At 41.7% G+C, this 25,989-nt stretch overlaps 1 protein-coding gene across 13 annotated transcripts in view; it reads left to right on the forward strand.

Moving 5' to 3' along the window:
* ITPR1 (inositol 1,4,5-trisphosphate receptor type 1) overlaps positions 1–25,989 on the forward strand; it is a 323,955-nt gene that overhangs the window by 227,294 nt on the left and 70,672 nt on the right. For 9 of the 13 annotated variants that reach the window (XM_053296706.1, XM_053296711.1, XM_053296716.1 and 6 more), the window contains 4 exons: positions 2,021–2,056; positions 2,664–2,711; positions 8,684–8,816; positions 10,026–10,216. In XM_053296706.1, the coding sequence (XP_053152681.1) occupies positions 2,021–2,056; positions 2,664–2,711; positions 8,684–8,816; positions 10,026–10,216 (408 nt within the window). The remainder of the gene's footprint in view (positions 1–2,020; positions 2,057–2,663; positions 2,712–8,683; positions 8,817–10,025; positions 10,217–25,989) is intronic. The other 4 variants (XM_053296713.1, XM_053296714.1, XM_053296715.1 and 1 more) reach the window with 2 other exon arrangements.

Genomic DNA, 25,989 nt, shown 5'->3' on the forward strand with positions numbered 1-25,989 from the left:
AAAGCATCTCTAGGTGTCTGACTGCATTTTAATGAGCTGCATCTCTTTACTCACTTAAAAACAAAATTTATACAGTCATTAGTTTGAACTGAACTATGAACAATTAGATGCAGCTTTGCTATCCCAATCCAATGCACTCCTATTGTGAAAAGGGAAAATTCCCCACATTCATCAATATTTCAATGAATACAACAGTCTGCAACCCATTTCTATGTCTTTAAATCGGGACATGACGCCATCCTTAGTTCATGATATGTAGCTTGGTAAAACCCCAATTTCAGTTGTCCGTGCTTTCAGTACAGATAATAGTCTGATTCTTAGTGTGTTTGTGTTGCATGATTCAAAGTGTAGCTGCTTCATGTTACTTAGATGTTTTGCTGTGTGAGCAGTCTTGGTTTATGTTGGATGTTTACAACTGATTTTGATATAATCATCTTAAAAACCTGCTTGAATATGTTCCTTAGTCATACTTTGAAATTTCTTCTTTAATGCTACAAACATTCTGTTATGCTGTGAATGCAGACAGTGTTGGAATCTGTATTCTTCATATTGTGAAAGGTGAAAGTATGGTTGTATAATAAGAGAGAATTGGCTAAGCATACATTTTTGGGCACAACATTCCTTCAAATGTGCATCTCTTGAATGGTTTTTTTGTTCATTGTTACCATAGAACTTTAGAGTAGGAAGGGACCTTGGAGGCCTTTGAGTCCAACCCCCAGCTTGGTACAGGAAGCTGCTGCAGGCAGCATCCCTGATTGAGAGCCCACCACTCTGCAAGGTTGACCAGTTTTTAGAGTTGGGAAATGTCTCCTAATGCATAGCCTGAATCTGCCCCCTTTCAACCCATTGGTTCTAGTTCCACCCTCAGGAGCAGCAAGAACAAGTTAGGGATGTGCACAGAACTGAGCAGGGATGGCTCAAAGGGGTGGGGGGGAGGTCTTTATGGGTGGGGGAGGGTGCATTTGCCCTCCCCCCCCGCTTTCCCCCTGCTGGTGCTGGTGTCCAGTAAAATCTATACATATATTCCTGCCGCTCCTTCTCCTCTTTGGCCGGAAGTGACCGGAAGTACGTTGCCTCCCTGATAGATTTTACTGGACACCAGCGCTGGCATCGGGTGGAAGCAGGGGGAGGGGTAAGTGAACCTTCCCCCACCCTTAAAGACCTCCCCATCGCCGAACGGTCGAACCAGCTGGTGTTTGAACCTGTTCGAAGGCCCTTAAAAGGGCCTCCAAACAGGTTTGTGCACATCGCTAGAACAAGTCTGCTGCTCCCCCTAGGTGACAGCCCTTCAGATATTTGACAGCCCTTCAGATATCTTCCCTTAGTCCAGGTTAAACATTTCCTCATTCCTATAACCTGGAGAAGAACAATTTTGGACTGGAGGTGTTAGTTAACTAGAGGTGATTTTATAACTGCTTCCCTCATAAGCACAAAACAGTCTTATGTGGATTTAACTAAGACTTTATTCCAGAGCCTATTCCATTGTTCTCCTCCTCTTTCCCCTCCCTTTTCTTTTTGACTCCACCTCCACACTCTCTACGGGATCCCCACAGGAACAAACCTCCAAACAACAAAACACAGAATATTACTAGACAGAATACAACATAAAACTATCTGAACTGGTATCAGATATTTAGCATTAAATCCTTGGAATGCTGATGCTTCCACAACTGGGGTGGCACACTTAAGTAAATTTTGCATGTGTTGTTAATAATGGATGTGCATATTTTATAGAATGTACTAAGTATATATTTTGGGGCACAGCATTCCTTCAAATGTGCATCTCTTGAATGGTATTTTTGTTCATTGTTACCACAGAACTTTAGAGTAGGAAGGGACCTTGGAGGCCTTTCAACCCCCAGCTAAGGATAAGCAAGGATATCTTTGGAAATATTGCTTTCAGTATTCAGGAAGTTGTGTTGCAGTCAAATTAGCATTGTTTCTAATGTTCCTGATCCCCATATGTAGTGTTAAAGAAAAGACTAATATATTTTTCTCTTTGAATTTTGCTTTTAAATAGCTGCCACAGCCACCAGAAACGGAATGCTCTGTAGAGGTGTGTCATTCACCTATATTTGTAAAACACAAATATTGGTGGTTTTGAAAGTAGCTGTGGTGATTGAATGTCTGTCTGTGTGTGGTGGTTGTTTTTTTGGTGGGTGGAAGCCCACTTAAGTAAGTCAACACACCTTTAGTCGGTAGGAAAAATGAACCTTTTCTTGTCAAATCTTTTGTTTTTCACATTTTCAAAGAAGACTCAGAGTAGTTATGCCCCAAATACCTGCACGTGTATGTCTATAAAATATATGTGCATGAATATAAGCAATGATAATTTGCTTTTCTGTTTCCTTAGTATTGTTAGGTAGTTTGAAAGTAGATGCTGGCTTTTGTTCTTTGTATAAAACTAGCACACACACACACACACACACACACACACACACACACACACAGAGCAAACATACATGTCGTGTAATGACAAAAAATGTCAGTGCTATCAAAACTAGATGAAGTTCGAACACTTCTAATTAGATGGTTTAATTAGAGCAACTGATTTCATCTTCACATGAAACTCATTCTAACAGCAAGCCTAGTTCTTGATGCTAAATCTATTTAGTGTCTCTTTAGTATCAGACTTTAAAACAGAATTTCTGCATACTCGCCAGGAGCTTGATCAAAGCCTACCACAGAGGCAGCTTGAAGATCATAAAAGGGTATGTATTTTCAGTGACTGTGTTTAAGTTTAATATTTTGGGTGCTAATTGTGTGTCTGCTTCCTTTGTTCTTAAAAAAAAACAACAACTTAAAAAACACACATAAGTAGTTTGATTGTTTTTTGTAAGTTTCAAAGAGATACGATGAAACAAAAGTAACAGAACTACAGGATGCTGTGTACAAATCAGCACCTGCTGGGAATAGCAGTAAATGAAGGCCCTGATTTGCTTGTACGCAGAGGTGCACCTAGGTAATCTTGGAGCCTGGACCTAAAGGCCTTTGGAGGGCCCCATCCCCTGCAAATTAAGCATTATCATGCTCGGCTGGGCAACCACACCACTCAGGACAGACTAAAGAGGATGTGGGGGCCCAGGAGCTGTGGAGGCCCTGGACTTTGGCCCAGAGGTCCATGGGTAAGAGTGCCTCTGCTTGTATGACATTCTGAACTGTAGAAAACTATAGGAACCAATGCTGAAACATAGCATGAAAATGCATGCACTATTTGTGTGTTTATTGAAGTGCATAGTTTTTATCAATGTGATGATTATTGACTTTTCTAGCTGACAATAATAGATGCTCAGTCCTAGTTATTATGAACTGGTATGCCTTCTTTTTCAACAGGGGATAATGGTCAAAGCTGCTGTTCCATAGTACAAGTATTGTGGCTCCAGTTGCAGTGACAACTGGTAGTAAGCATTGCAGAAATCATTCTCCATTTAACAACAGTGATAGCCATGGTGATGTTCTAGAAGTTGGAAGACAAAATCATTTGAGGCATATTTAGACTGTCTGATTTTGTTGTGGTTTGTCCTTTGCTTTCAGTCATACAAGCAGCAGGATTGATGTCAAATGAGACAGCTGTACAGGTCATATTTGTTGCCTTCTAGGTCAGTCACACTTTTATAGATCCATTGTGAATTGGGCTTTTTTCATGCCCATATTATCACTGACTCATCTTGGTCTCTGATAATGCATTCATCTCTGTTGTGATAACTGATCTCTTTCTAGTACCCTTTGCAGCATACCTTGGTGGAACTTGTGCCATGGGGCCCTCCTTGAGCATTTTTTGAGGCACAATTGAAATGTCCAGTCTAGTTCATAAAGCTCCTTAAAAGGCTTTTTCTTGCATGCTTCTGGGCTGCTTCACATGCTTGCTTGGTCAGTGGATCATTGTTCCACAGTAGAGAAAATGGGCTTGAATGCACCTTCCCCCGCCACACACACACGGTATTGTATAGCTTGACCAGAATCAATGTGGACCATCTTCCCCCCAACCTTAGGAAAGGGAAAGTTTCCTCGGGCACTTAATGGGTGTCCAACTCATGTACTGCCTCTATAAGTATGTTGAGGAGAATAATGTGCACATCTGTTCCCTTAACCACAGAACAATGATCTGGGAGAATTGATGTGTCAATTAGCTCTGTTTTAATGCCAAAGCATCAGAGCAGGACACTATTTTTATTTTCTACTCCACCGAAAATCTTACATCCCAGAAGATATTTTTGAAGGACTTTTATTTATGTAACAACTTCTATGCTGTCTTCCTGCCTAGGACAGCCAAAGCAGCTCATAACAAGATAAAAAACCATTACATCATAAAAATTCTAACTAAAAAACCCATCAAAAGACAGCAGATTAAAGTATTATAATTTCTCTCCCCAACCTCCATATCTGGAAATTCTTGTTGTTTTCTGTCTAACTGCCTTTGTATCAGGAAATTTCTCGCTGATTTATAACCTAGCATCTTTGACACTAGAGCTATGTGAAAAGGACTGTCTAGTTGTGAATGTAAAAATAATGCTGACATAGGGAACAGAGACAGTTCTACAATGGGCTATTTAATGCTGTTTGAGAATCTCTTCAATTTTAGAAATAATTTATAACATTCTAGAAGTTTCTGTAACATTTGAGAAGGGTGATCTAATGTAAGTCTTTAATTCTTCTGTTTTCCTTCATGAGAACATTTCCGATATAAATAGCCCTCAAATTCTTCTATTTCAGTGGTATCCTCATTATTAAACATACAAGATCAAAATGTCTCCTCAGTTTTTCAAGGGTGAATTCTGATGGCTAGGAGTGATGTAGCATTCACTTAGAAGCTATCTCTTACCTGTAACTGAATGGAGAGGTGCCTATCTCCTGTAGCTTTCAACCATCCAGTTGGGAGTAGTACTCCTTCTGCAAGTTAGAAATAGGGAAGTATCGGTTTATTGCTGTGCACAGGCATCAGAATCTAGTTCAGAACTGTGGAGGGGGAAAACATAAGCATTAGGCATTGTAAAGTCAGTGAAGCAGGGTTGGTATCTTTCACTAAATGTATTCCAACCAGGATATCACTTGTGAGGGGACACTTAAAAGCGTGATCCAACTGACTTGTTCAATGTTTATTTTCATTATTTTTCATCTTGTTTTGAAGAAGAAATATTAAAAAGTTAACTTAGTGACATGGTATGATGTTGAAATGGTCCACAACTGGCATTTTGGAAACCTGTGCAGAGCTCTAAGGGGAGGCTTGTACTTCAGTCTCATAACAAAGCAATGAACATACACTGACTTCTGCTGACCCCCTGGGGCTTCAGATAGTTCGCTGGCCTGTTTTTCTCTTTCCTCTTCAATAATAGCTCACCAGAGTATAACTGAAAGTGCCAAGAGGGTGACTGCCAGCGACAGTAGCTCCCTCTGTACAAAGGACATGACAAGTGGGTAAAAGTACCAAGAATTCTCCAGGCAGTGAAAACACTGAAGTGTAAATTGGCCTCTTTCTTATGTTGTGGATGTTTATACTACCTTTTGACCATATTTTCATGGCAGTTGACCAAGAAATAATAATAATCACAATAAAATAAAACACAGTACAGAACATTAAAGTGGTAATTAAAAGCAGCCCCCCCCCACCCAAAAAAACAATCCTATCTAGAAGAATAAACGTATTATTGACAGGTGAGTTAACAATGTCAATGCCAGGTAAGCCTTGCTGGGAAGAAATTCCACAAACAGGGTACCACTGCCAAGAAGACCCTCTTTCCAATTGCTGCCTGCTCAGAGGGACATATAAGGAGAGCCTCAGAAGATGATCTCAGTGCATCTCAGGCTGGTGTGGGAGCAGGCTTCCCTTCAGGTACTTCGTAGACCATGTAGGTTTTTAAAGTAAGCACCAGCACTCTTAACAGTGCTTGGAAACCTACTGGGAGCTCTTTAATCACCACTGAGAGATGTTCCCAGTGACTAATCCCAGTTAGTAGTTTATTTTGAGCTAAAGTTTCTGAGCAGTTTTCAAAGGCAGCGCCACTGACAAAGCATAGCAGTGGCAAATCATAGAGGTTACCAGATCATCAGTGACTGTGTCCAGGCTATCTCTGTCCACAAGAGGTTATAGCCGATGAACCAATCTCAGCTGATGAAAGGCTGATGCCAAATAGTCCACTTGGGCCTCTAGAGACAAAGCTAGATTCAGAAGTGCCCTCAGATGGCAAACCTGATTCCTTACGGGGAGTGCAGCCTCATCCAGAAGAGGCTGAACACCATCTCCCTGAGCAGAAAACCTACCTGCTCACACATCTTTTCAGGACTAAGCTTCAATATGGTGACCTTAATCCTCCCAATTATTGACGCTAGACACTGATTAAGCATGGTCATGGTCTTACCTGGCTCAGACATAAAAGGAAAGTAGAATTGGATATCTTTGGTGGCACTTCATTCCAGATCCTTAGATGGCCTGTCCCAGTGGCTTCATGTGGATGTTAAGAGGCACGGGGACAAGGTGGAGCTCTACAGTACCCCATAGTATAAATGCCATGTTGCTCTGCTTCTAGTGCCACCTTCTGGAATTGGTGCTCCAAGGAGAACCAGAACCATCAAAATAATGTGTTTGGTAGAAAGCTTATCAAGAAGAATGCAATTATTTATGGTACTGAAAGCCACCAAGCGGTATAGAATAATAGGGTCACATTTATGCTGTCATTCTGTACAGCCACCTCCTGCTTGAGTACCTTGCCCAGGGGTTATATGCAACTTACTGATACTTGCTACCATCTTTAGAGTTTCTTTAGGCGTGTCCTCAAAGCCTACTAAGCCTTCTTTTGTTTCCTCTAAGCATTTTTTAGAAGCTTTTCCTTTGCAAGAAGATTCCTTACCATCTTTATTTATTTAGTACGTGTGTGTATACACACACACACACACACCCCGCCCCATACAAAACTGTCCCTGGGCTGTTCACACTATAAAACCGATTAAAATATTAACATAATTAAACAATTTAAAATACAATGAAAACGCTAAAACTGAAGCATTAAAACTATAAACTCAAAGCCTGACTAAACAGGTATGTTTTTAGGTCCTTCTTAAAAACATTCAGAGAAGGGGAAACTCTAATTTCGTTAGGAAGCGCGTTCCAGAGTCCCGGGGCAACTCTAGAGAAGGCCCGGTTTTGAGTTGCCACCAACCAAGCTGGTGGCAACCACAACCAAATCTCCCCAGATGTTCTTAACAGGTGATGAGGTTGATAAAGAAGAATTTCTAAGAATGAGCTGACATCTCAGCAACAAAGACTGTGTATGACATCCAGACTACCATAGCACTAGTACAACCATGTTGTGCTAACTAGGTCCGTTAAGCCGGGAACTTTGGTTCCAGGTTAGGGTTTCACTGGTGCAACAATGTGTGCTTTTGGAACCTGTGGTGCACCTCCTGCTGTGAAACCTCTTTCTCAGTCCATATGTTTGCAGGGAGTTATGCAAAGTGCTACCCTTGTTGCCCAAGAGATTGAGCAACTTTGAGCATCCACTCAGCTACTTGACCTTCTGCTACTTGTTTCCTGCTAACTGAGCAAAGAGGAACCCTTTTAAAATGGTGATTCTCATTATTGAGCAAGGGGAAAGCAACTGGCCCCATCCAGCCCCAGCACGGCATCCCTCCAGTGGCTGATGCTGGTGTCTATTGTATGTTTATTTTATAGACTGTGAGCCCTTTGGGAACAGGGAGCCTATTTATTTATTTAGATGTAAACCGCTTTGAGTACTCTTGTTGAAAAGCGATATATAAATATTTGTCGTCCTTGCATATGTGCATCTTTGTTGGTTGCACTACTGCAGGGTTAGTCTGCCTTTGAGCTTAGCTATGGTTGAAGTTTCTGATGTTGACTTGCTGTTCTGTATTTTGCTCTCTTTATTTTAATATAACTCAGAAGCTGGTAATATGCGATGAACATCATATGGTCCAAATCTTTTCACCATTTGTATGGACTACTTAAACTTAATTCAATAGTTTGAATTGAGTAGTTTATATTGGGATACTAATCTGAGTTAATTCAGTCTTGTTCTTCCTTGTTCTCAAAAATGTGTCGCCTTCTTGTCATGACTAATTGGTGAATCTGCCTTTTTGTATCTAAACCATCCATGCGCATAGAACATATATGCTGGAAGGAGACTAGCTGTCTCAACTCACCCTATATACTTAAGAAATTGGAATTGTTGTGGGCTTAAGAATAACCAGAAAAACAGCAAGACCTTTGCTTAAAAAAAAACCCAACACATTTGCTTTGCTGTGGTATAAGTGGTTATGTCCAATATGCTCAGCCTGATCACTTACAGATAGATTGTAACTAATGCATTTTTTAGCAAGTCTGGGATTAAAGGGGGGAAATAACTTTAAAATATGTTTTAAAATCACAGATTTTTAAAAAGCTTAAAGAGGACAAAGGTATTTCTACTCTTTTCTGTCAGGTTTCTGTATCCAGTGTTCTGTTTCATCTCTATATTCATAATACTTTGAACTTATGAAGATGACCTTTTTGTGGAGGGAGATTGTACCAAGCAACTTCTAAAAGAATCTTAATATTAATTTGCCCCCAAAGGGTCTTGTCTCCTTGTAGTATAACTAAACTGAAAATAACTTACCTATTTCCATTGAATTTTGCTCATTTGCTACAATCAGAACTTGATTTTCTTCTTCTTAATATCTTCTTTGAATTAAGGGTGAAGCACTCAGACAGGTTTTGGTCAACCGTTACTATGGCAACGTCAGGAGCACAGGAAGAAGAGAGAGCCTTACTAGCTTTGGCAATGGCCCATTATCTCCTGGAGGCCCTAGCAAAGCCGGGGGAGGAGGTAGGATGTTCAGTGTGCTAATTAATAATTTGTATGACTCCAGCCTGCCATGTTGAATGTTCTGTCTCTGCATTAAAAAAATTGGTTATTCAACAGCTTTAGCAGCTTTCTCAGCAGGTATTTTCTCTTCTACATTGCCTCTCTGTCATTCACAGAAGAGAACTAATTCCTGAAAATGTTGGAAATGGATCTATTAATTTGCTCCTTCCTCTTTCCTTTTTCTCTCTATTACACCTGTCAAACATTATCCTGAATATTCTTAATTTCCTCTAGATTTTCAAACATTATCCTGAATATTCTTAACTTCCTCTAGATTTTTGTTTATTATAATAGAACTATCAAATCGAATTCAGCAAAATATGAACTATGGTGGGTAGCATCCAGGTTAGTTAGTCATGACTAAGCACTATCAAAATCAATGGGGCAAATTAGTTGAGACTAACTTTAATGTGACTTGGTCAGGATTAACTTAGTCCGGAGGTTGCCTGTTAACTTTTTCTAAAGTTGAGGGGTACATGTTTTAACAAAAGCAATTATCTAATCCTGCAGGATTACAGAGAAAAATTTGAACAAAGTTCAAAGGAAGCTTAGAAATTGGTGGATATACAAAAAAAAAAAAGAGCAAGGTCTCTCAAGGGCCATCCTCTAATGGCCTTGTAACACCAGTCTCCATATCCTTATTCCTTCTTTGTAACTTTGGTTTTCATGTCACTGTTGCTTCCAGTACTGAATTTGCCAAACGAATGGTCTGCCTTCACCACCTTCTTGGTTCCCATGAATATGAATATGGAAGTTGTTTCCTGAAGTGTTACCTTTCCTCATATGGTTTCCATCACTAGTAAACCAGTCATAGCCGGAACTTACGGCTAAAATCTCGACAGCCTTCCTACATACCTGTATGACTTGCTGCTGGGCCCTGAGCCCTTGCTAATATGACATATTGAATATCTAGACAAATACAAGTCTTTGGTACTGTGTAATCTTTTATTTACATGATAGTTCTTAGTGATAGCATCTTCTGCTTGTATTATGAAGAGCCAGGCATTTTGCTGGCACTTTAATAGGTAATAAAACTGTGTATAAGTGGACATGAGTTCACAATTAAACTTTTCATTCTCATTAAAAAGGAGCAATTACATTTCCTGATAAAAATGATCAAATGGAGGGTGCGAGCTACTTCATTTTCTCACTTTGATTGACTTCTTGTAGGTGGCGTCTCTGGTTCCAGCTCAGCAAGCCGTGGTGAAATGAGTTTGGCAGAAGTCCAGTGTCATCTGGATAAGGAAGGAGCATCCAATCTGGTCATAGATCTCATCATGAATGCCACCAGCGATAGAGTTTTTCATGAGAGCATTCTTTTGGCCATAGCCCTTTTGGAAGGTGGTAACACAATTATACAGGTAGGGAAAGTGTCAGTGTACTTCTGTTGATAAACTTGTGGGTAAGTTGAGAATGTTAAGCATGAAGGTCAGTGAGTCCATCACATTGTACAGAGGCAGAATCCATCAAACTCAGTACTCAACATAGAACAAAAGATCTTATTGCCTTTCCAAGAGCTGGGAATTGTGTGTGTTTGTTTTGTAAAATAATGAGAAACTGTTTATGCTAGCTGGTTATTTCTACTACTTCTTTTACTACTATTATTTACTACTATTTATATACCGCTCATCAATCACAGTTCTCAAAGCAGTTTACATAGAAAAATAAATAATACATCAAGAAGATGGTCCCCTGTCCCAAAAGGGCTCACAATCTAAAAAGAAACATAAGGCAAATACCAGCAAGAGCCACTGGAGGGATGCTGTGCTGGGGTTGGATAGGGCCAGTTGCTCTTCCCCTGCTAAATATAAGAGAATAACCACTTTGAAAGATGTCTCTTTGCTCAGCAGGGGTACTGAGGAGGAGTTGTGGTTTCTGGAGGAGTCGTGAGAGGTATCCCTACTGCTGAAGGACTCATACTTCAGAAGTATCACTCTAAAACTGATCTAAATCTAGTTGGTCACTGGAAGATTCAACAGGTTTCTCAGCCAGATCTTCCCATGCAGACCTGGGGAATGCTGAGAAAACAGCATGAAGTTTGTGCTGATCATTCAGAGATAAAAGCTCGCTGCCTTCATTGGTCTTTCCAGTTGGTCTAGTACTAGGGGTTATCCCATGAATTTAGACCGACAAAAGGAAGTACTTTTTCACACAATGCATAATTAGCTATGGAATTCTCTGCTACAAGATGTGGTGACTGCCAACAGCCTGGATGGCTTAAAAAGGGATTTCAGTAAATTCACAGAGACCAGGCCTATCAATGGCTGAGGGCTATAGGCCACCGCCAGTCTCAGAGGCAAGCTGCCTCTAAATACCAGTTTCCTGTGAGTAACAACAGAGATATGGCATGACTCAGCTCTTGCCTGTGGGATTCCTAGAAGCATCTTGTGGGTCACTATGTGAAGCAGGATGCTGGACTAGATAGGCCTTTGGCCAGATCCAGCAGAGCTGTTCTTACGTTCTTACCTTCATTTCATCGTATCCTCAGAGTCACTCTGCTGGGTAGGCAAGCTAGGCTGAGAAATAGTTACTTGCACAAAACTAGGACCAGAAACATTTTCAACTTGAGTTTTCCACTTCTACGTCCCTACCTTTAACCCCTACCCCATACACTACAAATGTCTCAAGAAGCTGCATTCTCAAAATCATTAGTAATGAAGCATCTACAGTCATCTGTAAATAAATACCCAGTTACCTATGTATGCATGTAGTGCAATTGATGAGCAAAACATATTTTGTCTTCATTTAAAGAAATGGATGCACTTTATCTGCCAGGCTATGCAATGCATCTGCCACTGAACTGTTCTTTCCAAAGAGCCTCATGGTGTACTTTTATCTAGGCTATTTTTATTGCATTTATATGGTTTTTGGTGTTGGATTCTGCTTTTGAGAATAAGTAGACTATTGGAGAGATATCAGGATTTTGAGTTTGTTAGTCTTTTTAAAATGGCTTTCTTGACTCAAACATGCTTCTTCTGCAGTGTCTGCTTGGCTCTGGCTTTCGCTTGGCAAATTACTGCAGTTGGCAATCCACTGACAAACCAGGGCCTACAGAAAATACTTTTACTACAAAGAAGTTCTGTATGTGTCTGATATTCCTGTTTTACTTTGCACTGTTGACAAATATGGTGAAATACAGAGAAAGGTGAAACCATCTTCCTTTTTCATCCAGAAACATTTTGCTAGGATTGAATTCAAACTAGGCACAACGTTAACCTGCTTGCTCAAACCCATACCTCTTACGCAGATGTGAACTTAGATTCACGTCTCTAGTTGGGATATCTAATTGAGGGGCAGGGCAAGGTTGGAAATTTCTCTAAAAGTGTGAGAATTAATTCAGTTGCTAGGGGAACCCTTTCCTTTTGCAGCCAACTCTGACCAGCAGGAACACAGGCAGTTATCCAACCAGTAGAGCAAGCCTCAGTTCACTAGCACCAAACCAGCAAGTGCCATTAGCTATAGATCAGATCTGGACAGCATCACTGCAGAGTACCAAGTGGAACAAAAGAGTCCACTTAAGGGATTTCAAATTGGGGGAAAGTCTCATCAACAAAGGATAACACAATAGCCAGCTATTTGTTGGGAGAGCAGATTTGAGGACTATTCTAAGGGAAGTGGGAGGGTGGGGTGTGCCCTAGTAAAGTTGCTTGTGAGGAAATGAAGAGGGTAGCGAGGAGGAGTGAGAGTGAAAAAGAGCAGGCTATACCACTCCTGGTCTGCTGAAGATGACAAGAGTGTACGGCAGTGTTCTCTCTAATTTTTTTTCATCTGTGTGCTGAATGAGGTTTTTTTCTGGGCGACAAGGCAGTGTGTGTGTGCGCATCGGCATTCTGAATGGGGCCTTCCTGATTCAACCTGAGCGGGATCTAAAATTAACTGAACAGACATCAAAAAAACTTGAGTGCGCGCATGTGCACACACCTTAGAGAGAACACTGGTGTGCGGTTGATCTGAGACCGGAGATCTGGATTCCATGCTGCAGCAAGGCTTTCACTGCGACTGGAGGAGGGGGGAATCCAAGGCTGTCAGGTGGACACCTTAATTCAAGCAATTTTAATAGTGTCTGAATGCCTGGATGGTACCAGCGAGAGCAAAGACACATGCTTGGTTGGGAATTCTCAGGGAAGTATTGGGTAGTGCCTACAAAAAATCCCACTTCTGGAAGTGCACCCAGGTTCTAGGTGTGTGGACTAGTCATGGGGGTGTTTGAGTGAGGAATTTCCAAGGTTACAGCAGGTGGGGAATAGTATATTAATAACTTCTTGTTGAGAACCAGCAGCATTACCGGGTATGGACAGAGAGACAATAGAGCTCTGAGTGTGCTGATTCAGTCAGTGGCCATGAGTTGCTCTGATTGTATTAGGGTGGGCCAAGTTGATCTATTGGGTTCTTCTTTGTTTGAGGACCCTTACTTGCTTGGCTGACAGTTTAACCTCATCAGAAATTCAAGAGCACTGGGTGCAGTGCCCACCTTTCCCAGGTTTAAAGCATAAACCCTTGCACACATGGTTACCTTGCTTGCCTGAAATAGAAGCCAGCCCTCAAAGTACAAGCTCCATACCACATGTATATGTGGCAGTCTTGCTCAGCCAAAATGGAGGCCCAATTCCAAAATTGCATAGGAGGGATCCTCTCTCTCTCTCTCTCTCTCTCTCTCTCTCTCTCTCTCTCTCTCTCTCTCTCTCTCTCTCTCAGCTGCTTATTACCACTTTTTGAGTACCAAAGAACTATATTCTCTCTCCGGTGCTGCCCCTCTTCCTCATTCTAAAGAAAACCTAGCAAATGAATGTCAGTAATGGAAATTATTATAGACATCTCTTCCCACACTTGTCCTTTATCTGTCAGATAAACCTTAGATGAATTGGCAAATTTCTGGTCTGATTGGTGCCTGGGCTAGCTGAGTGAGCTCCTGCTGCCATAACCCAGTCTGCTGCTATCCAAAGGCAACAAATTAGTATCTCTTGCTCCATGACTGCCTGGAAACAGTCTCACAGCTTACTAATGACTTTAATAAGCTGTAAGTGGGTTGGATAAAACCGAACTATCTGACTGGGCACTGAGTCTTCTGCAGCCAAACCTTCAGCAAAGCTACTCTGAGTTCCCTTTTCAGCTGAGGTTCATGTACAAAGCTGTGACCCAAAGTTGCAGAGACACTCATCATTCTGAACAGACTTCTGTGGGGGGAATCTCATATGGATGGACTGGTTGCCTTTTGCAGCCAAGGTTCACATGGCTTGACTGCTCTGTCAGAGTATGTAGCCAAGAAGACTTCCTCGTCTTTTGCAAAAGGCAGCCATCTTCAAGAGCTCAGGAGTCTCAACTAGACTCCATGTCTTGTGCCAGACTTGTTGCTTGATAGCTTCATGAAGTCCTGGACTCAAAAGGCAACCAGCTAGTGCACCAGGAGCCATGCAATATGACTGCCTTTTGCAAATCAGTCTGAAGCTCCAAACTGGGGCTACAAAAGGAAGCTAATAGGCTTTGTCAGACAGATTGTGGGGACTTGAAATACCCCTCCCCCCCCTCCCAGAATGATTCTTGACTGACAAGGGTTTTACTCTGCTAGGAGAGAGATCTCTCCTGGCCACACAAAACCGTTGACAGCCAAGGAAGGCAAGGATTTTTCTGCCTTCCTTGGACGTTAATCTGAGCCACAGAAAAATACAAGCACTTGTAAGGCCTCTCCTTTGAGGCAGACTTTTACAAGCTGTCAAAGGTCCTCTTTAAGCCCAGCTCTGGCAACTCTGATTAAAATTCAGATTCTCTTTTAAGGGGAGGGGGAAATATATGCATCTTTTAATAAACTGTTTCACCTCCCTAGAGTTTCAGGTTTCCTAGTCTGTGAAAACTAACGATGAGTAAACTGCCTTACACAAGTGCTTCATGGAAATTTCAGTCAGTTCATTTAATAAGAGATCTTCTCTAAAACTGGATTGTGGTGTTACATTTAGCCACTAATTTTTAAACCCTTTTATTTTAATGATTACTTTAATGAAGTGAGATAAAAATAAAGCAAAAGCAACCTTTACGGAGGAAAATTTAAAAGAGAAAACACACTCACCCAGTGTTCTCTAACTCAAAAGCAATGCAAGATATCTGTAGCTAGGTTTCACTCTCAAAATGAGAATGTGTAAAAATACTGAACTGTGCACAACCTTCTTGTTTAGAAGCAAAACCAGAAGCACAATAAAAATAGAACATTTAAGGGGGACATGTTAGGTTTACATAAAGCTACATAAAGACCCCAACTTTGTATCAGTTCTGTGGATCTTTTCTTGCTCCCATATGAAGCCTAAATGCTAATCCACATGGACAGGTATACTAGTTGATATCTCATTGATGACTTGCAGCTGAATGTGTGTGTTGCCTCCAATGAAACTACTGTTTGAGGCCATTCTGGTGTATAGTATATCAATTCTTTTACACATGAAGGCTATTATCTCATATTGTACTCATCACATGGTCCCCCTTACGTAGGACAACATTAGAATGCTAAAATATGAAACATGGTAAAGTTATAAGACACAACTAAAATACTTAGAGATTATATGTAGTGCACATGCAAAGTAGTCATGCAGGCTTCTGAATTTCCTGTCTGACCAGCACCTGGGAACTATCATTGCTTACTAGAATTTTTATATAAAAAGTGTTCTCATTTGTCATAATCAATTTGAGTTGGTCTTGAATATGACCTACTACATTCCTCTTGCCATTCCATGCCACTAAATTTCTCAAGAGAGGACTGCAAATGATATAAGAACAAACCACCTGGATCAAGCCCAAGGCCCATCTGGTCCAGGATCCTGTTTCACATAGTGGCCCACCAGATGTCTCTGGGAAGCCCACAAGCTAGAGGTGAGGGCACGCCCTCTTTCCTTCTGTTGCTTCCCTGCAACTGATATTTAGAGGCATTGTCTCTTAGGCTGGAGGTGGCCAGACTAGTAGCCATTGATAGACCTGTTTTCCATGTCTAAGCCCCTTTTAAAACCATCCAAGCCTAGTGATTATCACCATATCCCATGGCAGAGAATTCCTTAGATTAATTATGTGCTGTGTGTAAAAGTCCTTCCTTTTCTTGGTCCTAAAATTCCTGGCCTTCAGTTTTATGGGTTGACCCTTGGTTCTGGTGATGAGAGAGAAGGAGAAAAATCTTTGTCCACTCTCTCTCTACTCTAAGTATTATTTTATACACCTCTATCATGTCTCCCCATCATCACTTCATATCCAAACTAAAAAGCCCCATATACTGTAACCTTTTCTCATAAGGAAGGTGCTCCAGGCCCCTGATCATCTTGGTTGCTCTCTTCTGCACCTTTTCCAGTTCTACAATGTCCTCCTTAAGATAAGGTGACCAGAATTGCACAAAGTACTCCAAATGTGGCTTCGCCATAGATTGGTATTAAAATATTCACATTTTTATTTTCAATCCGTTTCCTAATGATCCCTAGTGTGGAATTTGCCTTTTTCACAGCTGCCGTGCACTGAGTCAACACTTTCAATGAGCTTTCCATCACAATCCCAAAATCTCTTTCCTGGTCAGTCACCGCAAGCTCATATCCCATCAGCATATATGTGAAGTTGGGTTATTTTACCTCAATATGCATCACTTTACACTTGCTTACATTTAACCACATTTGCCGTTTTGTTGCCCACTCACCCAATTTGGAGAGATTCTTTTGGAACTCCTCACAATCTGTTTTGGATTTCATGTGTGATCATTCACATCAAATTTAAACTAGTACTCCAGAGAGAATGAGTTGGGCACCAGTTTGGATATGTGGAGCTACATCACTGAACTTCAGTAATTATATTTTAATAATATCTCTTGTTGCTTTTTCTAAAGACACTGACCTCTTTTCTTAGGTCACTGATTTCGCTAGGGATGCAGCTTTATGCAAACTATTTCTTAAACTATTTCATTCTAGAGAACAATACCATCATTTCCCTAAAATGACATCTGTACTTGAGAGAAAAAACTATTTGTAGTACTACACTTTACAAATGCTGTTCTAAAGGCTTGATATGGTCTCTGTGGTGCTCATCCATGAGGAAGATGATGTTGTATTCTGTGTCTTTAGAACTTGACCTGTTTCTAATCTAAATAAGGCAGAAAGGATTGTGTGTTTGCAGCCAAGTACCACAGACCACAAATCTTTCCATTTTATTTGTCAAGTCTATATACTACTTATTTAGACTTTTCAGATGATCCCTAACAGGATGAAAGTCCTTGACAAGCAGGCAGAGGCAGGCTATTCAAAACAAGGTCATGCTACATTTTTTTTGGTAAGCACAGGAATCAACAAAGATGTTATATAACATCTATTTATATCCTACTTGCTCACTAGCTGCAGGCATACAAGAGAAGCTGAGGAGGGAGTTTAATGAGCTCTCAAGGCTTGCTCACCTTCCCAAGCTGGTAGAGACAGCTTGAGTTTTTCTGGGTTTTTTTGGGGGGGTGGGGGGGTGGTTAAATGCGTCAGCAAATGAAGCTGGTAGGTGGTGGGTGGTGTGGGTAGATGGACTGACTTGTTGCTATGGTTTTTGATAATTTCCCTCTCTTTCTCTCCAAATAAAAATATATTTTGGAGGGTTCCTGAATTGCAGGAGCCTGTAAAACGTCCTTGTTTCTTGCACCAGCCTACAACTCACTTGTTCAGGAAGGAAGTAGGATGTTTGCTCTTCCCTGTATTGACAGTGTTGCCTGGATTACAAGTCCGTTAGACTTGTGTAGGTGTGCTTTGTGTGTTAAGTGTACGAACACAGTGATTCAGATAAAAGTTGTGGTGAAATTGTTGCCCCCACATCTCCCACATAGCTCATGCTTGAATTACAAGAGGACCAAAGGACCTTTTGGGCTGGCTCCCTTTGCTACTGTTTTTAGAGGGCTAGCAGGGACATGATTTGGCAAAAACGGGGTGGTGGTTCAGAGCGTGGGGTTTGAGGATTATATTAAGATATCCCTTACCTTTTCCCACCCCATAACTTGTGTACTGGCCAGATTAGTCTATGTTTATCTTTTTTTCATTTCTATCCTGATCTTCCTCCAGGGAGCACAGAGCAGTATACATGGTTATGTTTATCCTCAAAGCAACCCTGTGAGGTGGGTTAGGCTACGTGACTGGCCCAGAGTCACCCAGTGAGTTTAATGGTTGAACAAGGATTTGAACTCTGTTTAATCTCCACTACAAAAGCAGGACTGTAACTTGCACATTTTCTTTCATACTTCTCCCACACTTCTCCTTTGTGATTGATGGACTGCTTTCAATTGAAGACTATCAGGATTTCAGCTATGGGAAGATCGAGGAAGCTCATCTGATAAAAGACCTGTTTGGAAATAAAATGTCACAGATTACCCAACATTTTATTGCTTTCAGAGGAGGAGAATTCATAATGCAGAACTTAAGCAGTTCTGTCCCTTTGGGAAAATCTACTTAATCAAGTTTCTTGTTCAAATGTCAGGCATCCATTCTAAGAACTGGCCTTTTGGGGAGCATCAATAAGACAACCAACTGTGGGTTTAAATCATATTAGGATTTGTATTATAGTCTCTTAACTATGTTCTATTCCCATGACCCTTTCAAAAAGCCAAATTGTAAGGCTGAAGTTGCCTGTTAGAGAGTGCACGGCTTCTTATCATGAACCTTAAAAATAACTGGAAAACTCTACTGCCTTCTGCAATCATTCCAGAAAGTCAAGAAATGTTTTGATGTTAGGAATCATTCACAGCCTAACGATTCCTAACAACAAAACATTTCTTGACTCTCCAGAATGATTGCAGAAGAAAGTAGAGTTTTTCAGTTACTTTTTAAGGTTCATGTTAGGAGACCAGCATCCAATGGTTTCAAAGCTGAGATGTGTACCTTAACTGTGTTCTTGTTAGTTTTGGCTGCAACAGTGAAGGCTAGCATATCTTGTAGAAAAGTAGAAGAATGACAAATATTTATTGGTAAAACAGGTTTCAATACTGTATTTTTATCATGCTAAGCATGACCAAGTGATGCCCACTAACTTTGCAAAAGGTTTTTGTTGTTGTTGTTGTTGTTGTTGGTAAGCCGCCAATGTTGTTTGCCATTTTCAGACCTTCTAAAAGCATCTATAGGGAAATTGGATCATAGTTTTGTGCTTCTGTGCACAGAGCCTATAGGTGCCTATTTATTTGCTGCCCTTCCTAAAATAGCTTGGGGCAGTTTACATTAAAATAAACAACACATAACAACTAAAATAAAACAATTAAAAGCAAATTAAAATTAAAACTAGATATCATTAAAAGCCAGGCTAAAAAGATGGGTCTTTAAGGCTCTCCTGAAGGACCTCCAAGGACAATAATAATCCATGGGGAATGCATTCCACAACCTAGGGGTGACAACTGAGAAGGCCTGATCCCAGGTCACCACCAGATGAACCAGTGGCACCTGAAGATGGACCCGTCCTGATGATCTCAGTGAGCAGTGGGTATCTTGTATAGAAAGGTGCTATCTCTCAGGTAACCCGGACCTAAGCCATTCAGGGCTTTAAAGGTAATAACCAGCACTTCGTAACTTGCCCAGAAACATATCCTATACCATCTTGCAGGTTATGTCTCCCAACAATGAACATCTCCATCTTGCTTGGAATCAGCTTCAGTTTATTCTCCTTCATCCAGCCCATTACTGCCTTTGGCAGGCATTTAAGGGACTAATGCCATTTCTTGATATTGCTGACAAGCAGAAATAGATTTGGGTGTCATGAGCATATTGATAACACACAGCACCAAATCCCCTCATGACCTCATTCAGCGGTTTCATGTAGATGTTAGAAAGCATTGGTGACAGAATGGAGGGACTCTTCAAGAGCAATTGCCACCATCTGAAATCTACCTGAGACATAGGAGCAGAATTACTGTAAAACAGTGTCTCCCATCCCCGGATCCCTCAGGCGATCCGGAAGGATACCATGGTTGATGGTATTGAAAGGCACTGAAAGATCAAAAACACCCAGCAGAGTAACACTCCCTCTGTCAATGCCCTAGCAAAGGTCATCTTTCAGGCCAACCAAGACGGTCTTAACACCATAGCCCACCCTAAAGCCAGTTTGAAATGGGTCTAGATCATCAGTTTTCTCCAAGACTGCTTGGAGCTGGTCAGCCACCACCCTTTCAATCATCTTCTCCAACCATGGGAGGTTGGAGACCGGCCTATAATTATCCATCACTAGAGGATCCAGAGTGGACTTCTTAAGAAGGAGTCTAACCACCGCCTCCTTCAAACAAGGTGGTATCCTGCCCTCCCTCAGTGTGGTATTAATGATATCAACTAGGCCAGCTCCAACAAACCCCCTGTAAGATGAGATCTGCTATGTTGGGCAAGGATCCAAAGAACAGGTGGTAGGCCATACTGCTCCAAGCAGCCTGTCCACATCCTCAGGAATCACAAACTGAAACTGATCCAATCTAATCTCTTGAGGGATTGCTGGACACCTCCTTAACTGGCCCTGCAGAAATATATGTTTTCTGGGGGAGATCCTCAGAATGCATATTCTATTCAGGTTATTCTAGCGTAAGTTTGGAATGTGAGCCCTTTGGGGACAGGGAGCCATCTTATTTATTTATTTATTATTTCTCTGTGTAAACCACCCTGAGCCATATTTGGAAGGGCGGTATAGAAATCGAATTATCTCTTGTTTACACAGTCAGACAGGTGTTATTGACTGGTTTGTTTTTATCTGGACATCGATTCCTTCCCAAGGACCTGGGATGCCAGAATTTTACTGTCAGTTGTTATAGATATTGTCGCAGAATACAGGCTGTTCCCAGTAAAGCTGCTTTTTGTAATTGGCTGATGGTGATTTCTGTGGCCCCTATGGTGTTGAGGTGCTCTTCAAGGTCTTTTGGAACTGCACCCAGGGCGCCAATTACCACTGGGATTATTTTGGTCTTTTTCTGCCACAGCCTTTCAATTTCAATTTGTAGATCTTTGTATTTGGTGATTTTTTTCTATTTCTTTTTCTTCTATTCTGCTATCCCTTGGTATTGCTGTGTAGATTATTTTCACTTGGTTTTTCTTTCTTCTCAACTACAGTTATATCTGGTGTATTGTGTGGCAGATGTTTGTCTGTTAGTAGTCGGAAGTCCTATAATATTTTTACATCTTCATTTTCTACTACTTTTTCAATTTGATGGTCCCACCAATTTTTGGCTACAGGTAGCTTGTATTTTTTGCAGATGTTCCAGTGTATCATCCCTGCTACTTTGTCATGCCTTTGTTTGTAGTCAGTCTGTGCGATCTTTTTACAACAGCTGATTAGGTGGTCCACTGTTTCATCTGCTTCTTTACAAAGGTGGCACTTGCTGTTTGTTGTGGATGTTTTGACTTTAGCTCTTATTGCATTTGTTCTTAGTGCCTGTTCTTGCACAGCCAGTATTAAACCCTCTGTTTCTTTCTTCAAGTTGCCATTCTTAAGCCATTGCCAGGTCTTGGTGATGTCTGATTTTCCACTTATATTGTGCAAATAGTGACCATGCAGTGGCTTATTTTTCCATTTTTCTGCTCGGTTCTTGACTTGTTCTTTCTTGTAGGCCTGCTTTTTTTCATTGGTGTTGAATAGTTTCCCATTATTGACCATTTGAAGTGCATCTTCTTCACTGTCCTTGATATATTCTTCAAGGCCTCTTTTCTCCTCCTCTACTGTTTGATGGACTTGCAGCATTCCTCTTCCACCTGAGCTGCGAGGGAGGTATAGCCTATCTACATCACTGCAGGGGTGCAGAGCATGATTGATGGTCATTATTTTGCTGGTCTTACGATCTAGCGTCTCTAGCTCTGCCTGGGTCCAGTCTGTTATTCCTGCAGTGTATCTGATAACAGATATAGCCCAGGTGTTTATGGCTTGTATGGTGTTCCCGCCATTGAGTTTGGACTTGAGGATTTTTCTAACTCTCCTGATGTATTCACTTCCAATTTTTCTTTTAACTTCAGCTTGTGCGATGTTATCAGCCTGGAGAATGCCCAAGTATTTGTAATGTTCTTTCTCTTCCAGGTTCTTGATCTTGCTTCCATTGGGCAGTTCTATTCCTTCTGTTTTTCTTATTTTTTCTCTGTTCATTATTAATGCAGCACACTTGTCTAGTCCAAACTCCATTGCTATATTGCTACTGAATATATGGACAGTGTTTAGCTTAGCAGTGATTCAATTTCTGACTGGAACTTTCCATACCACTTCAGATCGTCCATGTACAGCAGATGGTTGATTTTACATGATGTTTTAGATGTTTGGTATCCGAGGCCTGTTTTGTTTAGTATTTGTGAAAGTGGGGTCATGGCAATTACAAACAACAGAGGGGATAGTGAGTCCTCTTGGAAAATGCCTCTTCTAATGCTAACCTGTCCAAGTGTCTCGCCATTGATTGTTAACTGTGTACTCCACATGCTCATTGCTTTTTAAAATAAATATCTGAATGTTTTTGCTGACTCCAGTTGTTTCTAAACATTTTATTATCCATTATTATTATTAACAACAACAACAACAACACCATAAGGGCCACAGAAATCACCATCAGCCAATTACAAAAAGCAGCTTTACTGGGAACAGCCTATATTTTGCGACAATATCTATAATAACCAACAGTATTGATGATAAAATTCAGCCATCCCAGGTCCTTGGGAAGGACTCGATGTCTGGATAAAACAAACCAGTCAATAACACCTGTCTGACTGTGTAAACAAGAAATAATAATAATATTATTAATTCCAGGAGTTGGTTTTCAGGCACCTGACCAGGCATATGATCTTAGTCTCATCACTTAGAGCAGGAAGGAACCACTGGGGTCATCCAGTTTACTGCTGCCCTGAAATGTATATAAAGTATACAAAAGTATAGTGTATAAAGTGATAACTCATATGAGTATATTGGACCAACCACTATTGGTGCAGGAGCATGCAGGCATAGTATACCATACTAATAAAAATGAACCAATAAAAGTCATTCATCAAGAAACACACACTAGTAAATAGTCGTCGCTTATCAATCATGTTTCTCAATCACGGATTTGAGTATTCGCAACTGGGAAATAGTCACCACCCTTGCCAACTGTGACTCGAGTATCTGCGGTTCGGCGTCTTTTTAAAAAAACTTGGGCAGTTTGAGGGGGAATTTCCAGGGGTTTGGGGTGATTGTTTTTGGGAGTCGGGTTTTTTTTCTATATTTCCTTTATTTTTAGGTACTTTCCCAATCACGATCCCCCTAACCCCCTGTTTCCCATTCATTTTAATGCTTTGTCAATCATGAATTCACCAACTGTGAGGGCTTCCAGGAACGGAACCCTTAGGATTGGTGAGGGAAGACGGTATTTAAAATATTCCCACTGAATGCTTTTGTTAATCAGATTCCATTTCCTTTCATCAAGGTATGTGAATAAAGGCCTGCCATCCTCTATAATAAAGAGCTAAAGTGTCCGCCCTTGTCCCTGTACGTGTCTTTCTCGGCCGTTCTGAGCATGCACAGAGCGCATGCTCAGAACGGCCGAGAAAGATACGGCCGCAGGGGCATGGGCGGCCATGTTGGCTCCTGGGTCGGGTGGAGGAGAAGCGGGGAACGGGGAGGCCAGATGCGGCAGCAGCGGCAGCACATTCCTGGGCACAGCATTCACCTAGAGGAGTGCTCAGGGTGTCGTCCTCCTCCAGAGGAGCCGACACATGGAAGGGCTGTAGGGCCCTCCGATCAGAAGCGGGTCCCTCGGAAAGGGAGCCTTCGGGTGGAGCGCCCATGTGAGCATTCTCCATTGAGTCGAATGGCAAAACAAAAGTCAAAGGAACAAAAAATGCCAAAACACAGCTGAATTAAGAACACAAACTGAATTTAGAGTAGCCACATAAAGCAAACACCTATTTCTTTCGCTGCCCGAGGGCCAACACAAAAAGGCACTCACAGCCACATTGCAGGATGAAACGGCAACAGCAGTGGCCACGGCCGATGCCCCCCCCCCAGCCGCCCGATTCCGGACCAGGAAACCACCACCCCCCAAAAAATGGCCAAGGGCGGGAAAACTAGCTCCGTCATTTGCGCATGCGCGCCGCAGACAAATACTCCAACAGCAGCAGCCACCCATTAATTCTGCTTCGTGGTCGGTCCCAGGGAAGGAAAGCCAGAGAAGCCACATGGGGCGAGGGGTGAGTTTGCAGCAGCAGAAATCCTGTGTGTGCCCCTTAGCCAGCCAAGAGACTCCAGGATGGCGGGAGGGTGAGCTATGGGCTTGCGCTCTGGGGAGGAGGGAGGGAGACCTAGCGACCTCTCTTCCTCCTCCTCCGCTTCCACTTCTGCAAAAAAAAAGGGGGGGAGGGAGGAGCAGCCAGCCCCAAAGAGCGAGCCCATTAAAGAAAGAAAAGAAAAGAGGAAAAGACCAAGAAAACAGAAAAATGGGAGTGAGAAGAGGTGGAAGAAAGAAAGGAAAGGAGAAAGTGACCCTTTGCCCACCGAGTCGGGGACCGAGACCTGCTTCACTTCAGCGCAGCAAAGTGGCTGCTGCACGTGTCCTCAGGTTCTGCCGAGAAAGGTGATGCTGGAAGGCTCTTTCCTGTTTCTCTCGCAGCAACCTGCACAGCTCCCCCCAAGATGTTACAGATAATAAGGCCACTGCCCTTATCAAATGTATACATTTGAATGCTGCATGCAAGTGTCACAAACCTACAGCTGCTGCCCTTTCTGTTCCATAACCTTTTGATCCCTCACCTCTCTATCCATATGCAAGCAGTCCTCAACTTAAAAAAACACGGCTGACAAACGTTGCTGACAAACAGCAAACCCCCCCCCCCAAATCCATACCATAAGACTGAGGAGAATGTCCCAGATCAAACCAGCAGCAGCAAATTCAGTCTGACGGGAGGAGGGAGTGTCCAAAAGAACTCTATCCCCTCACCTCTCAGCTGAGGCTTTTGTGGAGAGAAGTCGCGCTGCCCCAATCCCATGTTTATTTTTGCTATGTTGCGTTGATTTTTTAAAAAAAAAAAAAAATCTGTCCTGCATTTCTAAAAAACTAAAGTAGTTATTTAGCAGACTTAAGTACAAAAAGTGCATGGTCTGATGGGCAGGTCTGCATGGTCTGCCAAAAAGTAAGTTGGAGGGAAGCGGAGAAAAAACCTCCTCAGCATTACGTTCAAGGGACTGAGGGAGGAAGGCAAAGACAGAGAGAGAGAGAGAGAGAGAGACAGGACAATAGAAAGAAGGAAAGAAGAAAGGAGAGAAAAGAGAGAGAAGGGAAGGAAAAGGACAAAAGAAACAAGGAGGGAGGGAGGGAAAGTAGGAAAGAGAGAAGTAAGGAAAGAAGGAAGAAAAAGGAGAAAGGAATGAGGGAGAAGGACAAAAAAAAGACAGAGGGTAGGGAGGAGCAGCCAGCCCCAAAGAGTGAGCCCGTTAAAGAAAAGAGGAAAAGAGAAAGAAAACAGAGAGATGGGAGTGAGAAGAGGTGGAAGACAGGAAGGAAAGGAGAGAGAGGGAGAGAGAAGAAAGGAAGGAAAGGAAACAGAGGAAGAAGGAGAGAAAAGGAAGGAGTGAAAGAGAGAGAGAAAGAAAGAAAAATAAAAAAGGAAAGGAGGGCGAAAGAGAGAGGGAAAAGGAATAAAGGAAACAACAACAACAAAAAGGTACTAGCGCCCGTTATTTTAACGGGCTTAAAAATACTAGTTCTCCATAAAAGGTTGGCCCTGCTCTTACAACATGAGCTTGCAACAAACAGCCTATGCAGTGGGGAATCTCTCATTATCAAAACTAAGCAAATGCCAAACCATCTGATGCAAATGTCCACGTTTTCCATTTATTTGATTAACAGTATAAATAGTTATGACTTCAAGGTAAATCTAGTTAAGAGCAAACTGCGATGAATATGTTTCCAATATGTATGACAAATGTGCAAAACATGATATGCACAAATATGAGCAAAACGTGATATGGAGGTAAAGCCATGTACAACCCACTAGCCCTTTATATCTGAGGCTTTTCTGCTTAGCAGCTCCAGTAATATTAATATGCTTTAAGAGTTTAGAAAATTTGCTATGTAAGAGTTAGCAGGGTGCTGACTGTATACCATTTAAGCTTCAGTTATGCAGTATGCTGGGGAATTAAGACATCTATCAGCAAAGCATACATCTGCTATTTAATACTTCCA

The sequence above is a fragment of the Hemicordylus capensis genome, chromosome 2, assembly GCF_027244095.1.
Source record: "Hemicordylus capensis ecotype Gifberg chromosome 2, rHemCap1.1.pri, whole genome shotgun sequence".
NCBI lineage: Eukaryota > Metazoa > Chordata > Lepidosauria > Squamata > Cordylidae > Hemicordylus > Hemicordylus capensis.